Below are 26,853 nucleotides of genomic sequence, written 5' to 3' on the forward strand. Positions count from 1 at the left end.
CTCGTTTGTCATTATCATTTATGTACATCTTACCGTTAACCCTTAACTTGGCAACATAAAAAAATATAAAGAAAGTTATATTTATCAATAAATTTGGGTTCTATTAGGTTAAAAAACCTTAGGAAAAATAAAAATAAAAATTAAGGTTTTTCAGTTTTTGAAAAAAACTATGTGCAGCACAATGTACATTGCTAAGAACTCTGAAATGTATACGTCTTTCAAAGCGTACATTGCAATGTACATTGTCAATATGGCAATAAAGAACATTTTATATGTTTTATATATTTTTATTAGAGAAATACAATTATAACTATTATATTGGCAAACAGAAAAGAAATTGTTTCCGTAATTTTATGTGAGTTACATAAAATTTGAGGAATATAAAAATTACGGCAACAATTTCTTTTCTGTTTACCAACAATAAAGCACAAATGCACATTGCATTTAATGCAGTACACAGTGGTTCTCCCTGTCTTGCAGTACTTACAACGTACAGTACGTTGTAATTACTGCAAGACTATTGCAACTTCCCCTTCCTCCTTCCTTTCTTCCAACTGCAATTTCAATTTGGTCATATCGGACGCTATCGGTGGGACGGACAGAAACAGGCTTTTGAATTTTTAAATCTTCGTTTATGTCAACTGCTGTACTTCTTTCTATCTGTTTCCCACCTTTCGCTTATCCTTCGTACACTTCAAATCTAAAATCTTTTAAACAACCCTTCTTACCGTCTCGTCTATAAAGAATCCAGGGATTATTTATACTCATGTCTATCAACTGTGAGAATATACCAAGATACCACCGATGGCTCTTAAACGGCGTCCGATATAAAGATAATGGCCAAATCAACTCCGCCCATATGTTTATTATATTATACTACTATCTGTGGATACTCTACTTCGACTTTTTTCTTTTCATCTTTACTATAACGCTTTATTTTTTCAATAGGATACGAATCAACGAAAGAACTTGTAAGTGTCACGACCTTATTATCGTGCCATTTTACTACTGCCAACTTATTTTTGTTGCATACAATTTGAGCACTAGTACCACGTTTCTTCTTTTTTATTTGTTGATCAGAAGGTAGTAGCTTCTGACAACCCCTAAGGCGATTACTTCTAATGGTGCCTAGGCTAAAAATATCGTACTCTTCTCTGAGAATATTTACCAGTTCTGGCGATGTGAAAAAATTATCCGCATAAACGATTGCAGGTTTATTTTTAATAGTCTGGCATAAAGCAAGTACAACCATACCTCCCAAGCCTATGGTTGTTTCTGAATCTGCAAATTTAAAACCTCTAAATGTGTCTTCTCCGCCGTACATAACAAAATCATATCTATATAAATCCCGCACGAACAAAATTTTTAAAGCCCCATTTTTTCGGTTTCATTTTAAGGTACTGCTTTCTTTTACCAGCTTTTCGACCTTTGTAAGGTATCATCATTTCGTCTATAGAATATTTACCTTCTTCTTCTACTTTTAAAAAGTTGAGATGAAATGCATTGCTCGAAGGAATTAAAGCTAAAATCTTATGCGCACGGGTTAATTTCAAGCTCTGCAGGCAAACAGAAAAAAGAAGCTCAGATAAGACATTCCCATGCACAAACACCAAAAACAATTAGAAAAAAAACCCCAAAAAAATAATTTTATTTTTTCTATAAAATTGGCAATGTACACTGTGGTTACCGTAGTGCCATGTTTGTATTTTACGGCATTCTGGGCAATGGACATCACAATGTACATTATATTCTTTGAGCCAAATATATATATTATACGTTAGTCACCATGTTTAAAATACATATTTTATATACTTTATAACATAAACATAAAAGCGCACGCAAGAAATGTACCCTTTCTCCATTAAATAATTAAATATGAATAAATTGCTTACCCGAGATGCGCGTACGCCTTGTTGTTTAGACGCAATTTTTATTTTGTCATTATTCCAAAGTGTTACCACATAAAATATATTTTCTTCTAATTTTAAATTATTTAAAGTATGTCTAGTAGAAAAAAAAAATGTGTAAAATTAAATAACTATTTCAGAATATTTTTTTGAAAACTATGTACACTGTCATGTACGTTATCAAGTTAAGGGTTAAAAGGCGACAACAGAAGGCGAAACTTTAGGTACGCAAATCAATTAAAATTGGTCAGGATAACTTATACGTTTGATTATATATGTATATATTCCATTAAGTATTTTATTTTTTATTGGTTGAGTTGAGAGCCTCACCTTTCTGGAATCCTATCCAAATCGTGCTGCTGCCCGGGTGCGCTTTTTAACCATGTACCTGCATTGGGTAAGAGGTTTTTACACGCTACTCCCGTCTGATCTCCGCAACCTTTGCAGGGGAATCTAACCCATGTTGGATCGTAGTAATCCTTATCTACATGGACATATATAAGCTATATGTATGTCTGTCCTATTAAAGTGTAATCTGGCCAGCAAGCACGCACGTGCTCCGGCTTTCATTGACATCGTGTCAGAGCAGCAGTAACTCTAGTTGGGCCGGTTTTAGATCGTTGTTTATGGTTACCGCGGATGCTTTATTTTCGTAGTCAATAGTAGCTGGAAACTGTTCCTTTGGATCAAATCGAGCATCTTTAATTAGGCCAGATGCCCATCTACTTCAGTTCAGATTTAGACCTATTTATTAGTAGTTACTCATATAAATAGGTCTGAATACACTATAGTACCTAATAGTAAGCCGGTACATCATTGATGGTTAATTGTAGATAACTAAGAAATTATCTTTGATAACCAATAGCTATTGTCATCGAAGCTGATAACATTTTCTCTATAATCGATGCCGTTTCATAAAATTGCGATGCGATTGTTGGCAGTATTTATAAAAAAAATACCATAAATGAAAAGACACAATGTGGATTAAAAAACTGTTAACCATCCCTAGCGCTACACCTTTTTTCAGTTTAGGTATTTACAGTTTTTTTTCAATTTTTATAGGCATTCAATTTTCCACAATAATGATCCGTCGGCGAAGTGGCCTAATGGATATAGATTATGATAAATGAGGTGCATGATGGGGAAGCTCGTCTTCAATGTTGGTGGAGAGATGCGAAGGTGAGGCGCGTGGAGACCGCGGGCCGTGGTCTCCTAGGCGCGGTGCCCAGTGCGCGCCGTGCCTGCGCCCAGGTCACACACCGCACGCCGCCTCCGCCCACACGCCGGCACCTTCACGTGTGAAGTTTGATCGGAACTCCCACACAACTTACACATAGCTGCTATGCAGCCGGTTTACGCGGTTTTTAAGTAAACCGCGTCTAACTAGCGCGAGATCAACATCGAGAGATATGTTCCGCTCATAATTATTCTCTTTGCTTTAAAGATAATGAGTTAGGTAGTGAAAATGTTCAAACTGATAAATAAGTGATGAGGTGCTTTACCGTTTGAGCTGCGAGAGAAGACATTCGCGCGCCGCCGCCGGCGACCGCGCTGAGATGAAGTTGTTCAAGAGGAGGCTGTCTCTCAGCCGCGATAAAGAGAAACGGGTTTCTCAAACAGAGGATCCCTTTGAACACGAGGTAGGTGCATGACTGTACAAAGCCTATATACCTTTATTAACTATATAGTTACCTGACCTTGTTCGTAGAATTGTCTGAATGCGATTGAATAAATAGGAACAACTAAGTATTTGTAGGTAGTAAAGTTGCAGAGTGTGTAAATATACAATTGATAAAAAATAATTTATCAATACTACATCTTATCAAAATGTATGCAACGTTGATTATTAGTCCTATTAATATATTGATATGTTAATATATGATTGCCTTGGATGACTATTATTTAGTCCTTGTTTTAAATCGATAAAGAAAGCAAACCGGAAACCTGAATGTAAGTAATTTAACTCCCGCCGTTTATTTCTTTAGAATTGATAAGCGTGTTTGAGAATGTTTTTCTAGACTAGACGCAACTACGTTCAGCAAAGTAAATTGAAAGGCAAGGTTATCTTATCAGCTGAGGCCCCGGCACTGCGGCAGCGCTCCGCGGCATAAACACAACGTTTTAGTTCTGCGAATCGAATATGTATGGCTTCTGGCAACAATTCTCTACATGCATAATTAATTTACACTAGCTGACGATTATTTATAAATAGCAACATATAATATAATGCTAGGTTATAACTCTTTAGCGTCCACGCATCGCTAGTAATATTTGAAAAACACGGCAGTGTTGACTTCCAGTCTTGTAGACGTTGATCAATGTGTATTTGTATGACACCGTGCATGGCGTCATTCATACATAGTAATGAACCTCTATACCAAGCTAGAATAAACATATAATTATGTACCAATAGACCTATCCATATTCTATAGACACTTTAGATGGGCTCGCAGATGTACCGATATTTTCTCAAATGTTTAAACTCCATTTACATCAATGCCATCCATTAAGGCGCAAGCTATGGCTAGATTTGAGGTTAGATATGTAAGAGTCATTGTAGTGAAACGTGGCTTTTTGCAATGTAAATAGCTCGGCTAAGATGACATAGAAGGATAACGCCGGGGCTGGCCGCGGGAGACGCAATGTAAAATACAGAGCATATGGAACTTACATCCCAACCATGATTTAGCGATGCTCTGCTTCATGTAAGAACTGGGGTGTGTCACAAAGTAAATTTAATTCATTATAAATATGTAGGTATACATTTACAAAATCACTACATAAAAAGTATCCACTTATTTTTAATGACGCTTTAGTATATGAATTAAGTAATATTTTACCTACCTATATTTATTTGCGCCACTTGATTATTAATAAATAAATAAATAAATAAATATATACGGGACAAATTACACAGATTGAGTTAGCCTCGAAGTAAGTTCGAAACTTGTGTTACGAGATACTAACTCAACGATACTATATTTTACAATAAATACGTATATAGATAAACATCCAAGACCCAGGCCAATCAGAGAAAGTTCGTTCCTCATCATGCCCTGGCCGGGATTCGAACCCGGGACCTCCGGTGACACAGACAAGCGCACTACCGCTGCGCCACAGAGGCCGTCAATAATTAATAGCTGCGAATACTATTTAAAATACTGTCTGAAATGTCTGTCAAGTCAAGTCATGAAAAAATCTTTATATTTACTGAGTAAATTATTTTTATTAGTGAACTTTTTTTATCCTCAATATCCTCAGTGAATAATTATTGTCAAGTCATAATTCCGTACTTATTGTTGTACCTCTGTACTTTCCACATACCACGCTGTTTGAGGCAGGGCTGCCTATCTCTCCACGTAATCACTAATGCCGGCGACCAATTGTCCTTGGCCCTTGTTTGCTTCTGGCAGAGACCCGATTAACTGTTCTGAAATTCGATCGCAACTGTCATTACATTTTTGGCATTTCATTATACATTTTCGAATCCACATAGAGATCTCGACTTTGTGTTTAAAGTTAACGCAATTTAAATATTGAAGGTCACAAACTATAAAATAAAATGTACCTACGATACATGTGACAACAAAAATGTCATACAATATGGTTTGTTTTTATGTTGACAATTTTTGAATTTTTACATAAATGAAAATACCTGTTTACCTAGTTTGACTAGTGGGTTATTTGATGACTTACGCCTTTTGCAATTTCGAAATAATAGTATTTACACAAGAAATCTTCGTTTATTGCTCGTTCGAGAAATGATCTGGCAGGCCGCCAATGTGTTAGCTTGTATGCCTATAATTTCTCTAGACACGTGATATATGTTTACGAAAGTTAATTAAAGACTTCTGTAATGAAAAGGTTTTTACAAGTTGTCAATAAAAATGTGCTAATAATTTACAATTTTTTTCTTGAATTAGTATCTAGGTAATTTATTGTACGTACATCCTACTGCATCACTTCCCTGTGATTACGTATAGTTCAATTTGCGATACTTGATGAAAATTAATGTATAAAGTCAACGTTATTGGAAAACAAAATTGATGATAGAAAAATAAAGGTTTTGATCAATTATAATCTTATTAAATTCAAATTTAACTCTAGATGTGAAACAAAAATCTGATCTACCCTTTGCAATAACGAGAATAAACTTCTATCAACTATATACTATAGATTCACACATAAGAGCAAAATCAAATATGTATAAAACTTCCTCGCGCGGGATTGCGAGTAGATAAAGAGAGTTGATCGAAGATGACAAATATGCAATTGCATACTAAGGTAATTTAAAACGTTAGGTAGTCTATGTACCTATGTATACTTTTCATATATGCAATAAAATTCTTATTTATTTATGTGCTGGAGATTTCACAAAAAGCCCTTAAGTAGGTATAACGAATTTGTTCCGAAAAATTATAAAACATAAAACAGGTCCCGATCCGAACTCTGAACCGTATTATAAAATAATTTTTCATGCTCACTTGATGCTATCTTACTTACTGATAGAAAAACTTAGAAATCCTAGAAAATACTTACCTACCTTCTATAAAAGTAAATCAGATGAAAGTATTCCAAGCAATAGTAAAAGTAAATCCCAACTCGATCCAATTCTTCTGTGCATGTTTGAATTGTTTGTTTTAATTTGTAATATACATATGAAGCGTTTTTGTATAAAGTAAGATCGAAATTAAAGTGTGAACATTTTTATTAAGTCCTTAAGAAGGCCCTTTCATTTGGCTTATCGTGGAGCTGGAGTTACGTGTCGAAAGTAGTGATGAAAAGTGGAGTGCACGCGCCCACGCGCCCGCGCATTGCTCTTCGACACCTCTGCGCACGGACGCGGTGCGAGGCAAGCCTAGTGTGGGATGTTTATTATCTTATCTACCCGATGTTTAATCCCTTGCGCTATTTTCATACAGTGTAATTATATATTTCGGTCAGTTATTGTGAAAATGTCACTTTTACAATCAATCTTCCATAAGTAAGTAGGTAGGTACTATTCTTACCTAGAAGGAACTAAATAAGCGAAATAAATGTAGATTGAATATTGTGATCGGCAGAGATAATCGTTGCCTTTGGAATAATAAAACTGACATTAATCAAGTTGATTCATTTTATCAACAAATAATACTAATTTTGCTCACATCTCTCAGGCCTCGCCTTCGAAGTTATCGAACCAATCATTATTCAATTTCACCCAATTTATCTGGATGAGATCTTGTTGCCGCCGCATGGATTCGTTGCTCCGTAGAATTTAAATCAACGCCTTATGCGTGAATGTATTATAAACCTTGTTCGTACATTGTGAATATGCCAAACGTATAAGGATAATTAATTTTCCAAATAGTAAAATGTAATAAATTCAAATACATTTTGAATTTTCTGGCTTGACACTTTAACAAGTACTGGTGTATAAACAAAGTTACGTCATAAAGCATGTAATGTTTTAAACTAAGCTATAGCTTTGTTAAATGTTGCAAACCTGTAGCACTAGCTACAGTAGCTGCCTTTTTGGATAAGCAATGACTGATATTCTATACGAGAGCGGAGCTGTGTTACAAAGAAGTCGCGTCGCACGTGCCTAGAATGTTGAGGGCAGCTTGGAAACTCAATCGATTCGTGAATACAACGCTTCACTTACATAAACTTTCTACTGCGACATACTTCAAACTATAATAAAAAACCCAACAATTGCAAAAATTTTCTACCCAACTTGAATTTTAAGCATACTGAAATTTCGCCACTGACATGCGAGCGTCAACCTTTTACAGTTAGCGTTTCATGACATACTTTCCTCACTAATTAAATTTGCAGTGTTCTATACTGCTACGTTACTGACTGAACTTTGCAGTTCTGTAATCAAAAATGTAATATTAAGAATTTTCTCGTAAAAGATTTTTTATTTAAGTATGTACACCTTTAGATTGAACTTGTCAAATTATATTCAAAGATAAGCTTTCAATAGAGGACATAAAATCCTTCCTGTACAGTTGAGTTGCAGTTAGAAACACGATGAATGATTATTAATTATGCGATGAGAAAATATAAGCTTATGTATATTGTTCACAGGATCGTGCGAGATTTTCCGACACGAGTTGGCAGATCCACCGCAGCTGGGCGCGCAATGGCGATCCGCTCCCGCTGTCGCTACCGCCAGCCAGAGCGGGCCACGCGCCTCTCTCCACCGCCGGCTCTGGGGCCACACCACTACACTCCGACCAGAATGGAATCTATGACACCATTACGGTAACACCTGAAGAATTTATCTTAATAAAATGCAACATTTATTTTATCTCACATCATTTGTTGATGGAATGTATTGACGGCCGTAATAAAACTAATTTGATTACAAGCAATTTCAAATCGGTAAAGCTATTGAAATAAATATGTATTAGTGTATCAAGCAGTCGATAGAAATAGATAGTAAGGAGTTATTAAACATATTTATATTTTATATTCTATTAGGATATTTTCTTTGCCAACAAAAATATAAAACGTGATCCAGATGAAACGGTAACGTGAAAAATATGAAGGTGAATTATTCATTGCAATTCGAATACCACCTACTCTTGTGTACGTAAATAAGTATTGATGAACACTTGGACTATAAGTTAATCTCATTATATATATTGGTCTTTCATATTTGAAAATGTTTAATTTAGACACAGGTCAAACACACCTTATGTTTTCCTTCCACCCAAAGGTTGTCTGGAAGAGATTGTATTAGCGATAAGTTCGTCCGTCTTTGTACCATCTCCATCTCTTGTCTGCTGTTTTGTATGTTTTACTATCTATGTGCATACATTACAGTCGGGCATGAGCATACTTAGCTGAAAATCAAAGTTTGCTTATAAATAAAATTATCTAGTAAGTAACAAAAAACTATACTTATACATAAGCTTTAACGAAATATAGGTATAAATTCAAATGCAAAAATTAAATCCAGCTAGTGATATCGTAGTATGTAGGTAATAAGCAGTCATTAGCATTCTCCCAAACAAACATTATCTGACTTGCTAGTGAATAAGCAAATAACTTCCAGGCGAAAGCTTATAATTTACTTTTGGAGTTAGAAATATTACAATTCCAGGCAGTAAGTTAAAGTTGTTTCTCTAGCACTATGAGTTTCCGCTAATGAACTATTGTGCTGCGGTCATAAAAGGGGGGTGACTGCCCCGATGCTTTTGTCATTCAACGCCACAGCTACGTCTAGGGTTATGAAAAAATATTTTTTAACCCTTTACTTATATTCATAAAAGCATTCTACTTTTGACAAAGATGCTAAACCAATGATTATGCTAGTTTAAAGCTAATTTTGGAAATAAATTAATATTTGTAATATTGTCTTTGTCATTTGATATTAGTCGTTGTAGGTCGTACTAATTATTTGCCATACATATATCCACACTTCAAAAGGGTAGTTTTCTTTTTACGTACATTTTAATACTTTATTTTAAGATTATTTTATGTATCAAATAATAAGGGTCTTTAGTTTGCATGATGCCAGGTTTATATAGTCATAGCTAGCCGGAGTCCACGAGAGCGCATTTGTTACCTAACAAAGTGCTAGCGCCCACGCGTCGCTTGTACTGCGCTTCGAACTATTTTCACCGCTATTTAATGACTTGACATAGTTCTGATATTTATTATACCGAATAAACTTGTTACTTTGTGGTGAGAATTATCAAAGACAAATAAGTAACAATCTATGTATTAATAAATAACTTTAACTTCGAATTCGAGATGACTTGAAGGAGATAGCCGGCTCAAATTGGATTGAGAGCTTGTAGACACCAGAATGTTTGAAAAGGGCTAAAGAAGAAGTAATGGTTTGAAATATTCTTTAGTCAGTTTATATAAATACCCATTTAGTTATTTCAATTATTATAATTCGGGTCAACTATATTAATAAGGATTTTTATGGCATGGTTAGTTTCGTTATACAGGCGTAGGGGATTATGACACTTCCGTAATGGAGAGTGTCAGACATAATAGACGCGGGTTCGACTGTAATGGGGCAAATTGTGCCTTTCAGTAATTGATGAGCGATCGGCACCTCCTTCCGACGGGCTAATGCCCGTGCTTTTATTGCCTATCAAACTCTACCATCTATTTTCTTATTTAGATTGAGCATTAGCGCAATTCAAGCTTTTGCTTTTAAACGATTGAAGTAGGGCTGGAATTGTCATTGGTTTAATAACATTTAAAACCACACGTTCGAGATCAATTCAACTTTAAGTTAGGTCAATATCTGTTCTTAGCAGAATATCTCTGCAATAGTCGTTTAATACCTGTTTTGCTAGCCATCTGTTAATTACTTTCACAGAGTTATCTTAAAGACTACTATCTATATTACCTCTGGCAGTTTATACATAGTTGGAATTATAATTGGAATATATGTAATAGGTGGTTGTTATCAGAACGGTACTCGTACCTCCAGATAATGCAAATTTACGTAAATTAAAGTAATAACGAACACGGATTCATTGTATTTAGTAATGAAACGCAATATCTAATGGTTAATAATAGGACAACCAAATGAATTCTTGTTGTTTAGTTTCCTAGAATAGACTGAATCCTAACATAGATTACAAATGCTAATATTTTATGTGCGTTCCACTGTTTTAATTTTAATAGCACCCTATTGTTTGTTTTCGCGTGATTTCTCTTTCGTATTTATTAAAATAGCTTTATAAATGGCGTGCACATAAACAAGGAAACTATAATATATTATAATATTGTGAAATCTAAATCATCATACTAAATCATTTTGCTCATCATGTTGGTAATTAAAACGTGAAACGAAAATACCGCAGCGTAAGATTGGAAATAATATAAAATTTTGTTTTCCTATGTCAACCTTTTAAAGCCTGTATTAAATCACAAAGAAAATCACGAAGATTCCATAAATAATTCATGGGTTCGAAGGAAGGATACGCAGATGAGACCGTATTTCAGCTTTACAAGTCGGGAATGAATAATTTAGGAAAGAAAGGCATGTAGCTGGCGATAGGGCGTCCGATATCATACTCAACACTTGGATTTTATACGACAGTGTAAAAGAACATTTACCTTGATTTTAAACCTTCCCAATGTTTAGAAATATTTTAGCTAAATTCATAGAAAAGACGGAAATTATACCACGGAAAATCTTCATTTTTATGTTAAAGTTTGTTTCAAGAACTTTCTTTAAAAATTACGTATATAAGCACCTAATATTATCTGCTGTTGCAAAATGTTTAAAATTCCCTCAAGTGTAACTAAATGATAGTTACACTTGATGTAATTTGTATTCATCAAAGAACATATGCAATGTGTTGTTTATAGAGACAACCTACGACTAAGGTCTCTAGGAGGCCACACAAAGTCCTACTGTAAATAGGAGAATGACCTAATACAATTAAGTCACTGCGTGCATAGTGTAGGCTATTGTTTATGCTATATACGGAGTTCTCTTGTTAACATACTATAAATAGTAAACAAACTTTTACCCGCAGCTTCCCCGGCGTGAATTTAGCGCCATCAGTAATAAAGCGACGAATTTAGCGCCACCTACAAAATAAACCCGATTTTTCGCAAATCCCACGGGAACTTTAGTTTAGTATCGAGATGAAAGTTACCCTATGTCCTTCTCCAGACTATTAATTTATACAATTTTAAGAAGATTTAAGATAACCCGTAAAAAGGTAACAAATAAATAAACTTACTTTCGATTTTTTAATATTAATTGTAATGTTGTTTTTGTATAAAATGACTAACAATATATTTTCACGCCAGAGAGAAATCCGTTGTGAAGCAAAAAAATATAAAATAATTCGACAAGACTTTGATAAAATTGAATACGTGCTGTGGAACTGTGCTGATAAGGAATCCACTTTTTAGTTTTTGAGGAACTCCTTTAGGATTTAACGAGTTTTATTACTTCTAAAATGTATAAAATGTAATGACGGCCTCTGTGGCGCAGCGGTATTACGCTTGTCTGTGACACCGGGGGTCTCGGGTTCAAATCCCGGCCAGGGCATGATGAGAAAAGACCTTTTTCTGATTGGCCTGGGTCTTGGATGTTTATCTATATAAGTATTTATTATAAAATATAGTATCGTTGAGTTAGTATCTCGTAACACAAGTCTCGAACTTACTTCGAGGCTAATTCAATCAGTGTAATTTGTCCGGTATACATTTATTTATATTTATATTTATTTATTTTTAAAATAGCTCTCGACATAAATAAAATTTACAAAAAAGTAATTTAAAGTTAACAAAATACGTTAATTTCACAATCATGAAGTAACGCGATGGTCAGTGATAAGCCGCGGGCAGTAATTTACCACAACTGAGCATAAAATTCGCAAACTGGCTAAAACTCGAGACGGCGCGTCATTAGCTCGGAATGCTGATCAAGATTTATGTACCGTGAAGTGGTGTGATGTCATTGTATAATAAAAAGACTTTAAAAATTACCAGTTCCAGATGTTTTTTGCAAATATTTCTTTGTAAATTATATACAAATATAACCAAGTAATGATATTACTAAATGTAAATGGGTATTTTTCAAAAACGACTAGTATCTTAATTAGGCACGTAAAACATTATGACTGACATCATTATGAGAAAGGAAATAACTTATAAATCGATTTTTAAAAGATTTTTTTAAGTAAAGAGTAAAACAAGTTTTATCAAATTGCAGAAATGTTTTCTATACAACTTTGTTGCCAAAAAAGAAACCTATACTTATCAGTTATAAGTTCCGACGCTTATTTATACTTAGCTCATATTTATACGCAAAGTCCATAAAGAGATACATACCTATTCATATAAATATAAATGTAACGGAGTAATGGACTTGTAGCGGGAGCAATGATTTGGCTGTACCGCCACGAAAGGGAAGCTCTTCCGCCAGGCTAGGTGCTATGCCTTGGGAACCGCGGATCCGACGATATTGAGCCAGAGATTGTATTTATGCTCCAATGATTCTTCGCTGCTATAGGCTGAGCGCGTTTTTTATTCGCTATGATTGACAATTGATGTGTGACAGTAGTAAAAAATGTGATCCCTACATCAACTCCCCTTAAGACTTTTGGCATGGGGTTATAATAATGATAACAGTAACACCCTAATACATCATTATTTACGGGACCTGTTTGCCGCAGTTCTGAGGAGATGCAGGCAGACCACCCGCCGACAGGCAGATAGCCATCGTCGGCGTCAGGTGTCGGCCACGTCCCGTCACACAATCACGTAATAAATAAAATTCGACACCTGAACAATGGAACGCGGCGCACAGATCGTCGGATTGTGTCAAACGCTCCTGTCTGATCAAAATATTTTGGGCTAAGACAAACCATTCAGCCACCGGTAACATGATACCAACCTAAAACAAACGTCACGGTTATTTTGAAATATTCCGGGACAACTGGGACATTGTGTATTTACCTCTGATCACCCGTATCATAACCAGTTTAACGAAATTCAATTTGGTGATGGATATCGAGAGTGTGTAATTAATACAAATGGTTTTGGCTCACGGCGCACTGTCAAAGAGACCGCTGCGTCGGAATTACTTTTAGATAACTGATTAGGCGGCAACGATCGCGAAACTTTCTCACGATAGCCCTTGTGATACGGCTCAGGCTGCGGGCGGCGGCGAGCCCTGCGGCGGCGGCGGCGGCAGCTCTTCCCGTACTATTCAAAACACAGAAAATTATGATACTGGCTTTAACCGAAGATAAAGATTGTCGAATGCAACATTTATAGGGAATCTGGAATTCTACTAAAAGGCACTTAAGTTTAAAATGGAGTGTAACAAAAAGATAAGTAATGCATTGATATGAAAATAACATTATGACGACGCGCGTCAAGAAACTTTAGAAATGTTCTGGTTTTTTTTTAGGTCCAATCCATCTCTTTCCCATGTCGTCGTAAAAGGTGGCTAAGGAATAGGCTAATAAACTTGGGATTCTTCTTTTAGGCAATGGGCTACCAACCTGTCACAACCTATTTGAGTCTCATTTACATCATCAAGCCATTCAGCTGAACATGGCCAATTTCAATTCGCTCTTACATAAATTTCAACTATTTTTTTTACGGGAGTTTTCTAATTTGGCTAATCAATTCCAATCTGAGGTCAAAGCGAACCGGCACCCGACTACAATTTAATCATATAGTTAAAGCTTACCAACAAGAAGTGAATGTCACAAGAGTGCCCATTCATGTGAAGAATTTACACCAAAGCTGGAAGTTTGTGAAAGTATTTCCGTCGGCTCGTTACACATCGTAGTAAATATAAATTGACGTGTAACCCCGTCGCCGCCGCCGGCGAGTGATTGCCGTGATTGGCATGCACGAGTTGGCCCTTAACTTGTGCACCGACGACAGGTGTCGTGAGAACTCTAGGGTCGGAGATCTCGTTATCAAACCCTAGGAGCAACTCTCGACATCATTGTCAACAACGCTTGAATTGCCGCCGCAGCTAATTTCCCGCGGATACTAATATTTCTGCTGGCTGTTTTCATGTTGGCGTAAATTGACATTTTATCGAAGCACTTACAACTCCCGAATTATTTATTGTTCTGTTGTGAGATTCTATCATGAAATCAGCGCTTATAAACTACTAGTTTTATGAAATTGCAAAAAGTTCTGCTTTGGTTCAAATTATTGTAATTATATTAAATTCATAAAATCATAAAAAGTAAATAGGAAGTGCAGTACTCTTCGTACATTACTTTTGTAATACTGCACTTGTAAAAACACATGCTTCCAAAGATGGGTTTATGCGATAGATATGTAGAGAAATCTGCATGCTTACCTATCTTCGATGCACGAACTTTGAATACCGGTCTGATTTATGTCCATTGAGAACTATAAATCGTTTTCAGTTGTTCGGAAAAGTTAAAAGCAAAGTTTCCAGTTTATCTGAACGTCTCCATTTCAAGAATCGATCGTCTACGTATACGCGTGTGTGAGATATTAACTTTTTAAGTCACTTCTAAAAAAGAACGTCGCGCTAGTTTTATGAAAGTTATAACTAGTCGCTTTTGTCAAATAATAAGGTGAGCTTGTTTGTAAAAATGTTAATCTCCAAATTACTGTTTTAGTCATCCAGACAAAACGTTGAGTGCAAAAAGTAAAATCAAAAAACAGGAAGAGGACGGTTTATAGGTAGAATGGCACGCGTCATAAAACTACAATTATGTTGGTCACTGGCCTGGGACTGGTCAGGCCGCAACGTCGGCGCCCGCGCACGCGCCTTGTTTACGGAAATGCACGTAACGTTGCGTTGCCCTCGCGTTATCCGCCCGCCTTACGAACCGGAAACTGTATTAGCATTATTCAGTACTAAGAATTAGTAACATTTTATTTAATATTGCTGATGCTCAACATTGAAGTGCAACATACACATATACATCACGTCTATATCCTTGGCAGGGTAGACAGAGCCAACAGTCTTGAAAAGACTAATAGGCCACATTCAGCTGTTTGGCTTAATGATAGAACATACATATTGTCACGTCTATATCCCTTGCGGGGTAGACAGAGCCAACAGCCTTGAAAAAACTGATGGGTCCCGTTCAGCAGTTTGGTTTAATGATAGAATTGAGATTCAAATAGTGACAGTTTGCTAGCCCATCGCCTAAAAGAAGAATCCCAAGCTTATAAGTTAACTTATCCCTTAGTGGCCTTTAACGACATCCATGGGAAGAAGACGGAGTGGTCTTATTCTTTTATTTATTGGTGTCGGGAACCACACGGCACGTAAGTTTGACATAGGTACGAGTATCAATCACCTATCTGTGGTTAATTGATAGATGTTGTTTATTATATTTAATTTTATGCATGTGATAATTCGGTATCAAAGGGAAAGGTTTAAATTGTAATTATAAATCATAATTTTGAATAAAAGGTAACTGCGTCAAAATTTTACTTTGGTTGGGTAGATTTATTCATATTTTTCTCAAATCTAAATAAAACTTAATATGTGAATAAAGGTATCAGTGAAGTCTGTTTTTTACGAGGTGTGAATGAAGTGGTCTGAAGCCGGTTGTTTTAATTGGGTGCGTAAATCAAATGCATTGATCAGCGGTCAGAAATAAAAGTAAGAAGTGCATTGCAGCTGAATTGATGTACACTGCAGACGAGGTAAACATTTTCAATTACTTTAAACATAAAATCTCTTAAGTTATTAACCGTACTATAACTTTTAAAAATTAAATTGTAAAACACTTAACATTATAAACTTAATTTTTACTCAACGTCATAATTACTTCTTATAATTTAAACACAAAAAAGGTTTCTTGTTTACAGCGTATTTTAAGCGTTGCTTATATTACGGACTTTTTGAATTTCGAAGTAACTTTATTTTTTCGGCATAATATTGTTGACATTAGCAGTGTAAGGCGCGTGATGCCCGCCGGTTGCGTAGCAACGCGGCGTCGCCAGATCGGGCGCCGGGACGCTGCAGGCCGGCGCCAGGCTCAGTCCCATCCCGACGCTAACACGCACAGCGTGCCAGCTGAAACTGAAACACGTCGCCGGCAGTGTAGCTCTACTGTTATTAAAAAATAAAAAGAAATTGGTGTTAGTGTGATCTGCATAAAAAGTGGTGCTTGTGAAGCGTTTAGTGATCAAAACTTTTCTTAGTAAAATTTCAGTTTTAAAGTTTACTGAGAAAAGTCAAAATTCACTTGGAAGTTTATGTGATTCAAATAAATTTATGTTAATACCACAATATATGTTAATGCTATAATGCTAAATATTTTTTTATAAAATCTATTGCAATAACACATACCGCATATCCTATATGCGTGAGAAACCGCACCAATACTACAAACAAAAATGTTCTCATACTTGAACAAAAAAAAAACCATGAAAAACAGCTGAATCGGTATTGAAGACGTCCCGTCGTCTGTAGCCGTGACCGTGCGTCTCTTCATGTGACGATCTTTTATTTAGATGGGACTCACCCCCGCGGTCGTTCACCCTCGTGCGTGGAGTCACGCCTTTTTACGAGGAAGGTCAGGGTTATACCCTTCGCTGCATCAAGTTAAGATGTTAAAAATAACATTGGTTTATTTAATGCAATTTGCTGGTTGTTTATGAAGAATTATAACAATTCAGTAATCTCTTTTCTCACAAAATTAAATTAATAAATATAATCATCAGTTTACGTAATAATAAGTATGGTAGTAGCATAATGTAACTTTATAAATTAGTGTTCATGTATGCCGCAGTGCAGAGGCGCACGCCCCGGGCAGTCTCACAACTATCCACTTCTCGTTACACTCTCACAAACACCACAGTGTTATGTCCTGTGAGCTTTTGAGGAGCTTTTGTTGACACAGACGCGGGCAATCACAGTTTTTATTACTTCTCTTATTATTCCTATCCTGTTTGTCCTAGATTGAATGTAATTTTATTCATAAATTATTCTTAAATTTACCAAATAATTTATCATAAATTAATATTTTTATTTACAACTAGCTGAGGGCCGCGACTTCCTCCGCGTAAATTTCGAGTTGAATCTACAATTGGTGAAGGTTGATGAAGGATGAAACAAACTTTAAATGTTTTTCTGAGTTAAAACAAAGCAATTAGTATTTTACTTAAGTGTTAAGTAAATCGGTTCAGTACTTTCGGAAATAAGCGTGATCATACATACACACAGATAGACAGACAGAAAGTAAAAAAAAATATTTTGCTTTCTATCTATCCATTTCAGTCAAAAATACTAAATGTACAGACAATATATTTTTACTGTTTTATTCTATGTGTAGATAGGTACTTACATGTACTTAGATTATACAAAGTTAATTTATCCATCGGAGCTTAAGATCACGATTACGTAACAGTTTAACAACAATAATAAAGATGGCTTTATGGAACTAATAATATCCATCCATTCCAATAACGGGCGTCATAAAGCAGATATATAATAAATCAAACTTTTTAATAGTTTTAAAAATAAAACAATATTATATTTTTAAAAAACTACGGACAACTTCTGGATTTAATTATCATTACAACTAGAATAAAAACATTGACGACTCAATTCTATCATTAAGCCAACAGCTGAACGTGGTCTTTCAGTCAAATTCAAATTTAAAAAAATATTTAATATTCAAATTCAAAATCAAAATTTTTATTCATTATTATAGGATACCTCATATCGCTTAAAAATTGTCAAAACATATGGTTTAACAACATTGGTTGACGTCAAACAAATTACTTAAAACTAAGTTTACTGCCGCTTCCAAGGCGTCAGTGCAGAAGAAGCGGTAACAAACTGCACTGCAGCATTTTCTACAACAACGTCAACTTCACAATATCAATTTAACTTACTACAGTCTTTTCAAAACTTCAAGGGCTCTATCTACCCCGCAAAGGATATAGACGTAGAGTAGGCCTACAAGAAGACGAATTCCAGAACTTGTTTGTCTACTTTTAAATTAAGTATAAAAATTTTGAAAAACAACATGGTTTTAATAGTGAAAGTGCGTTGTGGTTGGTAATGTCAAGTGCAATGATATGGAAGTAAAGTGAAATGCGCGGGAAGGTCCGGCCCGCTGGAGGCGCGGACGCAGCGCGGACCTTGCATAGACTTGCGTTTGCATTGTGGCGGGTCGTGTTCTACCTGCAACGAGGGCAAAGAGAACTACGATCTCGGTCTCGAAGCCTCACTGTTTCTCAACAAAAACGAACAACGGTGGGTTTAAAACTATAACACAACAAAAATTCTTATGAACTTGACCCCAAGTAAAATGACTCACACTATAATGCAACTAATGAGAAGGGCAGCGCAGCACAAAGCTGCAGTAATCACTTAAGCCACACCTCGCCCGTTTATCAGCTTTATTGAACGCGATCGTCCATCCGATCCGATAGGCCAGCCCTCACGCCACTCAAACTGGCTGAAAAGAAATAGAGAACGATAACTTAAAAGTATACTAAAATCACCAACGTTATGTTTTATTATAACGTATATTAGGACGCACGCCTTAAAATCTAAAGTAATTTGTTTTGTACAAGTATGGAGTAAGTTTATGTATATGTATGTACCTATATGTCCACTAGGGATAAATCTCTAAGGTTCAAGAATATAAATTTCTTCTGTTACTACAGCGGTGAAATAAGACCTTACTTATTCATTTCCGACATTACGATTTCTGTCTTCGAGTTACGCTTAATTCATTTATAAGAAATAATTGGCCTTCGACAAAGATATCTTAGTACAATTCAACAAGATAATTATGAGATGGCATGGTTCTTCGACTCTCTCTACTTTTCTTCTCTTTAAGTGCAATAAAATTGCACTCGTACTACTACTCTCACACAATATCAGTATTGTGCCAAGTGGAGAGTGTAGTCTCTGCCTATTCTTTCGGGAAAAAGATGTGATTACATAAATATATGTATTTTATGTATGAATGTGTCTTTTAGGATCCTCATAGAAGGGAGTCTTACTTTTTGATGACTGCGTTAAAAAAAAGTCATTATTGTTTCAGACTCGGGCTGTCAGCGCGCCGGCCACTCCTGCAGCTTTGACCTTCTCAAGAGAACAGGTAATTTAAATATAACATAATGCATAAACAACTTATTATAATGTCAGATATTGTGATGACAGCATCACTTAAAAGTCAAATCATAACATTTTAAAGTTCATCACCTTTCATCATAATTGAACTTTAATGCAGGTTGAGATGTCACGGTTTGAACAAATTTAATTATAATCCCAAAGCGAATCTAAGGCATTATCGTTTTAATTATAAGTTATAATATATATTTGTATTTATATTAAACTTTAGAACCATTTTACGAAGCTCCAAATAGTATAAAGCAACTTTTTATTATATTCTACGGGATGATAATGCCTATCGCCCCTGGATGGAAGAAACGTCTTTAGTGTGTGTGTTGTATTGAGAGATAATTTACAGTGAAGTATAGTAGAACATTGAGTAGACAAATCGGATTAAATGCATCCATTGGTAGGTAAGCTGGAGCCGCGTCGGATCAAGTTGCGTTTTGCGCCCACGCACGACTTGTGTCACTTTCTCGGAGTTACGCCCATATCCTAATGTTTGATCTGACATGAACATACCGGGCCATGCAAATCAGGGGCTTTTCACCACTTACATTGTCCGTTCTCTCGTAAAAGTTATTTACTCGCTTTGTCGAGTGATTTAAGAGTGCTCTCAGATCTCATCCGGGTCAATTTGTTTTTCTATCAACAGAGAAATCAAGTTTTGGGATTAATAAAATGAAGGTGAACTGGTAAATGGTGACACAAATCTGATCTTACGAGTCTGAGTATTTTCAAGCAATAGCAGAAGGTCTGAGAAGAACATAAGTAAGAGCATTTAGGTAGAATTTGCGTTAAACAAAAATAAAATACGATCACTACCTAAATCTATAATGGTAACTCCTTGTAAGATGTGATGATGTTAATACAGTAATTTACCAACTTCTAGAAATCGTAAAATAGTTTTTTCATAACTGGCTCTTGAACAAGTCCTCAGTGAGCTGCAAGAGATATGAATGTGAGCCAAATTAACAATCATGTAAGAGTTACTTTTGCCATATTCACCACAGTACTACGTCTATGCAAAGTTTTATTTTAAACCTTGTTTGGTTCCACAGAGTTATACGATCGCAAGATATCTCGTTCTATTTGATTTAATTTTTAAGTGCGGGAAATCCTTTCTTAGTGCACCCCTAGCCCACATAAGGAACCTACCTGAACAATTTAAAACAAGGCTTTATCAGTCAGGCAATCAGTCAGTCACTCAAAAACGAAAGAGTTACATAGATATAAAATCGTAACTTAAAGATATAATTATAAAGAAACTAAACAGATTAAAAGCTAAATAAGAACTTTAAAGCTTTTAATAATAACAAATGTTTAAAAAATCCAATAATGGCAAGGTACCAAATACCCATGTAGGTATTTCGCAGCATCAAGACTTTGATGTGTAATTGTCTTAGTATACCGTTAAATTCCATATTTTTTTCTCCAGAATGGCCCCCGATCTACTAGCTACACGGCGGGAGCAGCCGTCGCTCGGCTGGACCTTTGTTACGTGGCTGAACGTATGCTAGCCCTGCATCTACCAGACAGAGATTCGCAGGCGGAGGCGCAGGCGGCGCACATGCTCACTAATAAACATGGAGATCATTTCATGGTAAGATTGCCTTGTCTTTATTTGATTTTAGTAGTTGGTCGCAAAATTCTATGAGCTGTATATAACCATAGTGCCGAATTCTGCGATGAACTTTCTAAATGTATAAAATATTTTTCATTAAATTTTAAATGTGAAATACAAGGGGATTCCCGAATTAGATACGCGGATGGAAAATAATACTCTCAAACTGCGCAACTCTCTGGACAGTCAGTTGATAGTTAAATTAAAAGTGATTAAACATGCACAACCTTGTAAAAGTATGTAGGCCAGTACTTCTGGCAATAAAGTTAATGTAATTTTAAAAAAAACAACATAATTTAGCGCCCCTCGGTAGAACTGAAAAAATTATCGACCCAAATGAACTTGTATCTATGGCCGTAAAACCTTGAAAAAAGTGGTTCTGTTAAAGATGGATTTTATGGCGGGAATCGCCAGTACCGGTATTAAAAAAAATTGCGTACAAAGCTTTGCTTAATATATTTTATTTTTGTTTATAAATTTTTAAATGTATTTCAGGTGTTTGAAGTGAGCAGTGGCGATGGGGTCGAAGGGCGGGCGCGGACGGTGTTCGGGCACGCGCGGCCGCTCGGCTGGGCCGGCGAGTTAGCACCGCCGCTGGAGAGGCTCTGTGCGGCCTGCAAGCACATTGAGAGCTGGCTCGCTAAACATCCCAAGAATGTTGCTGTTTTATTAGCTTGGTAAGGAAACTGTACTAAAACTACCTATGTAATTTGTATTAATTAGTGACCAAAGGTTTTTGGTTGCCATCATATTACACAGTACAGCAATATGTAATTTTATTCCGATTGGATTTATGAATTTGTGCAGTATTTACCTATGTTTTAGGATGCATACATCCACTAAATCATTTAAAGGTACAGAATTCTTTCCTAAGAATATAAAAGTTTACAGGAATAGTTGAAAGTCTCTCTTTAAAGATTCTTTATTTCGTAAAGCACTTTGAACATGCATTACAGAAACATTAAACACAAAATGATATGTAGCATTTCATTTAATTTTTCCAGGGGCAACCGTGAAGGTCTAGGCGTGCTGGTGGCCGCGTATATGCACTATTCCGCGATCTGCGGTGCGCCGGAGCACGCGCTCGACCGCTTCGCCATGCGCCGGTACCTCGACGACAGGGTGCCGGTTTTCCATCTGCCTTCTAACAAACGGTTAGTATCTGCCCTAACATCTAATGATAAGTTGATGATAATCGTGCCCTAAGTATCCACTCGTGGTCAATGTGGTCATGGGCCGTTTTTTCTAAGAGGATTCAATCGGGACAAATGCCAGTCGTGATAATAATTCACCATAATGTTACAGATAGATTAGATCATTTAAACCTTTAAGAAGAGTTTTCTAAACTGTTCTAACTGTTCTATTCTTCTACGAGTACAGTTGCACCTTGCCTGATAAGCGCAGTACGAGCATTCTGACTGAAGGGCAGATAGCACCCAAAAAAATAAGAATAAAGAAATCCAGAAATCTGCTCAGCTGTTTTAGCAGAACGTTGATAGACTGGTCAATCGCTGTTACAGAGAATGGTTGGCATGGCTTTTTTAAATATTAAAACTTTTCTTTCCCCACAGATACATTGACACTTTTGCGGGTCTCTTGGCTGGTCAAATCAGAGTGAATGCTGCGCCACTTCATCTCACACATGTCAGCGTCGCTGGATCACTGGCATCACCCGCTACTCCCACCATAGCATTCCTTAAGATCTACGAGAACTTTGTGTGCGTCTATACGTCTGGTGAGAACTTACTGCAATTTCAATTTAAGTAATGTGGTTCATTAATTACCATGATTCACCTCTGTGAATTCACTATAGGCACTTCTGTGCCTAACATCTTAATCCAAGTTGGTTTAATGACCTCCGTTAACTGGGTCACAGAGAACAGACTGATGTCCCTCCAGTATTTCAACTTTTTGAACCGTAGTTAAAGGCCCTATGAGTTTCCTGTAGCCTGAGACTGCTTTAAAGTACAATCCATCGCACTAAATTAAGAACAAACGCCACGAAAATTATGATGATAAATAAGATAAGTTTGTAAAAAGTAAAATTTGATATTCAATTTGTGACTGCTTGAAATAGTTGTCTCACAACTTTATTTTTCAAAATTTTCGGACAGGTCTATACATGGTGAGCGGCGGAGGTTGGACTGTGGGAGTAGGAAGGCTGTCGTTACGTGGCGACGTGCTGGTCCGCGCGTACCGAAGACCGGCGCACGCGCGCGCTGCCCAGCGACACCTGGCCTTCGCGTGCCAGTTTCACACCTGCGCCGTCGCCGACCACACGTTGTCCTTCACCAAGCAGCAGCTCGACCACGCCACTCATGGTAACTAGAATTTGCTTATCTCCTTCTTCCTCCTGACGTTTGTCCCGGTAACATGGTCACTTCTCTAGAGCGGAACTCGGGTAAGCCTCTTACCATGATTTTGGATTGTGTAAGTCAGGTTTTTACACAAAGCGACTCCCGCCTGACCTCCGCAACATTACCCATATCGGATCATGTTTAATCATTCAGTTACTTAAATTTATAAGTTTCCATACGATGTTTTCTCATAAGAGCATCGGTAACAACTGAAATTAATGTATATTAAGTAACTTAGAAAAACGTTATTGTTATGTAGATGGGGTGATACGGTTAAAATGTCGGTACCCTACAGGGAATCGGAGCCGAGTCTATGACCATGATCCAGAAGTGGGAAGGCAGGTCAGAAACTGAGAGTGGCACTCAAACTAAGATTGAAATTCAAATAGTAATTAAGTATATGGTGTGAGATGTGTCCGGTAGCTCTCGTTTAAGAGTCGAATGCCTTTATTACTATTTTGCTTTTAGAGTCGTTCAGTCACTCACAGGGTTAACAGAACGTTGTTCGTATTCAGTCGGCAGAAGACATTACTAATTTCGAAAACTAGTTACTAAATTGATGTGTATTGAACCAGATCCGTCGTTCCCGAGCGACGGCGCCGTGGAGCTGGTGTTCGCCCGCGGGGAGGGCGCGGGCGGGGCGGCGCCCGCGCCCACGCCCGCCGCGCCGCTGCGCGCCGCGCCCGACGCGCTGGCCCGCGCCGACTCGCTCGCCCACCTGCGGCCACTCTCCGCCTTCACTGACGATGACGCCGGTGAGTCCGCTATGGAATGTGCCTTATCACAGGTTATTTGTGTTGTGAGCCGCTCCATATGCTCTATAAGAGCCGACTCGCTCGAACTCCTATGACCACTTTCTACCTTAACCTATATGACGCCGGTAAGTCTGTGAAGAAGAAGGAACCTCTGGAAGAACCTCCGTTGGATAATTTGTGACGCATATAGGCATTTGTAAAAGTTAGGCAAATTCACGATTAATTTAGTTAGAACCTGTGACCCCTGACGCTGCCTCTGCGACTATTATTTCGCCTTTATCGACAACGACATTTAGAAGGAAGACAAATCGACGATTAATAAGTACCTTCTCTTTCTCCAGCTAGGGCTGACTCATTTGAGCTTTGACTACTCCACTTTCATTGACGATATATCTCTGTAAAGGTATGTAACATTTAATCTTACCACGGCGCCAGGAAGTGTCTAGTTAACCTGAGGGATAGTGATAAATTTATCTGGTAAATTCTACACTACTTTTAGGGTGCCTGGGCTCTATTCATCTGGATGTGAACAGAAAATTTTCTCACTATTGATTAATCCCTTTGACAAGGAGGATGATGAAGCGGTTCCGAACGCACTCGCTTGAATTAACATGCTCAAGCGACTGCGACCGCTGTCCGCTTTTACAGGCATGAACCATTGCATGTGTAATAAAAAAATCAAAGGAACAACTTTCCTGAAGAAATACCACCAAGTAAACCAAAAATGTTACGACATTACTTAAAGTACTACTTTTATAGTGTCATGTGGTTCCCGGCTCTAAAGAATAGGACCACTCCATATTTTTCCCATGGATTTTGTTAATGTCGACTGAGGGATAGGCTAATCAATTTGGGATTAGTCTTGTGGGCGATGGGTACCAACCTGTCACTATTAGAATTTCAATTCCATTATAAAGCCGTACAGCTGAACATGGTCTTTCTGTCTTTTCAAGAATATTGGCTCTGTCTGCCCGGCAAGGGTAATACGTGATTATTTGTATGTATGTTCCACTTTTAACAACGAGTTTTCATGTAAAAAATTCTCATTTAATGTTCAACGCTAATGAAAATTCAAAATTTACTTTTTTGAAGTTTTTTCACCACGCTTTCCCGTGGTAAAAAATGCCCCTTTATCTTATTTTAATACATTATAAAAGGAATTAATAACTCTTTAGTGCGCATTAAAATAATAGTGAGAAATATAAAATTTTAAAAGTTGTAAATAGATCGTTTTACACTCAAAACATATCTGAATTCTTATAGTATAACCGTAACCCTGTTCATTCGGCTTGCTAAACAATTTCTCGTTAGTATTTTTTCCTGTGAACTCTTCCGTTCTTCTTCGTAATCCCGCTTTAGAAGTTGTTTCGGTTTTTCTATCTATTATATAACAGTCAGAGTCTAATATCACTCAACGTTTATTTGAAAAAGCTTTTCATTAAATTTAAGAAATATTGTTACTTATGTCTATGTAACGAAACAGAAAAAAGTTAACTCACTAGTAAAAACTTTGTACACTAAAGACATGAGTTGAGTAGCAAGAACCATTTGTTATCAATTTCAATAGAATAGAGTTTAACAGCATAGAAACGTTATTACCTTAACATCCGCCATTTTCTGTCTATTTCTGTCTTATTATGAAGTTCGAAGGGTGATTCTAGCAGCTGGTTACTGTTAGCTGTTAGGCCGAGTATACTTTTTCGAATATCATTCGAATAATTTTATTAGGTACTATTGAAATATAAGTTGTAGGTATTTTGTGCAACAATAATTTTAACAGCACAGTATTTGCTTTGTATAGGATTTTTTGCTTTGTTTTTGCTAGGATAGCATATACATATAGTCTATGTCTTATCTATATATGTATATAGATAAGTATCTTTTCACGATGAAAGGTAGTCCTTACAACTAATGCGATACATTTAGTATAATAAGTAAATAAGTATCATCTAAAGCATAGCCAATTGTTATTTAATTTGTAAATTTCACGACGGTTTACAAAATAATTTTGATGTCGACATCTGCGTATTGGAAAATAGACTTGACATTTTGTTAGTCGAAACTAACAAAATGTCGAGCCTATTATCCAACACGCAGATGTTTCTATTTTAATACCTAATTGTAAAGACAAATATTTATATTTATTATCTTTAAATTTTGGCTTGATGGTGGAAGTGCTATTCGGATAGTGATAAGTAGCTAGCCTTAAAGAAGTTTCTTCGCTACCAGAAAATTTATAAGAACAAATAATAAAGTAAAACCAATTACTATTTTTTTTAAATGGGACACAGAATTTACACTCCATTCTACTTGTCTTTGTTTACGTTATGAGAGTATACAAATTCTAAAATCTGTACAAATGAAATGATAGAATAGTTAATGAATTTAAAAATAATATCTCAATGTTAATGACACGTTAAAATGTGTCACAGTCACATTGTAGTTGTATTTGACGGTGCGTACGTTAACGGGCAGGTCGCGGTTATCTGCGGGTTGCAGGTGCGGGGCTATTTTGGTAGCCACAGAGTTGTGCGTCCGCCCGCCCGCGCCGCCCGCCCAGTCGGACACGCGCGCCGCGCACACCCGCCGCTACACACGTGCTCCTCCCGAACCCCTCGCCTAACATAAATATTGAATA

At 36.7% G+C, this 26,853-nt stretch overlaps 1 protein-coding gene across 7 annotated transcripts in view; it reads left to right on the forward strand.

The window, feature by feature from the left end:
* LOC106133606 (tensin-1) overlaps positions 1-26,853 on the forward strand; it is an 89,295-nt gene that overhangs the window by 47,379 nt on the left and 15,063 nt on the right. For 6 of the 7 annotated variants that reach the window (XM_013333397.2, XM_060947178.1, XM_060947182.1 and 3 more), the window contains 8 exons: positions 7,980-8,156; positions 19,409-19,465; positions 20,918-21,082; positions 21,599-21,780; positions 22,108-22,257; positions 22,675-22,838; positions 23,218-23,424; positions 24,036-24,215. In XM_013333397.2, coding sequence (XP_013188851.2) covers positions 7,980-8,156; positions 19,409-19,465; positions 20,918-21,082; positions 21,599-21,780; positions 22,108-22,257; positions 22,675-22,838; positions 23,218-23,424; positions 24,036-24,215 — 1,282 coding nt within the window. Of the gene's footprint in view, positions 1-3,151; positions 3,548-7,979; positions 8,157-19,408; positions 19,466-20,917; positions 21,083-21,598; positions 21,781-22,107; positions 22,258-22,674; positions 22,839-23,217; positions 23,425-24,035; positions 24,216-26,853 lie in introns of those variants that run through there. The other variant, XM_060947193.1, reaches the window with a different exon arrangement.

The sequence above is a fragment of the Amyelois transitella genome, chromosome 2 (genome assembly GCF_032362555.1).
Source record: "Amyelois transitella isolate CPQ chromosome 2, ilAmyTran1.1, whole genome shotgun sequence".
Lineage (NCBI taxonomy): Eukaryota > Metazoa > Arthropoda > Insecta > Lepidoptera > Pyralidae > Amyelois > Amyelois transitella.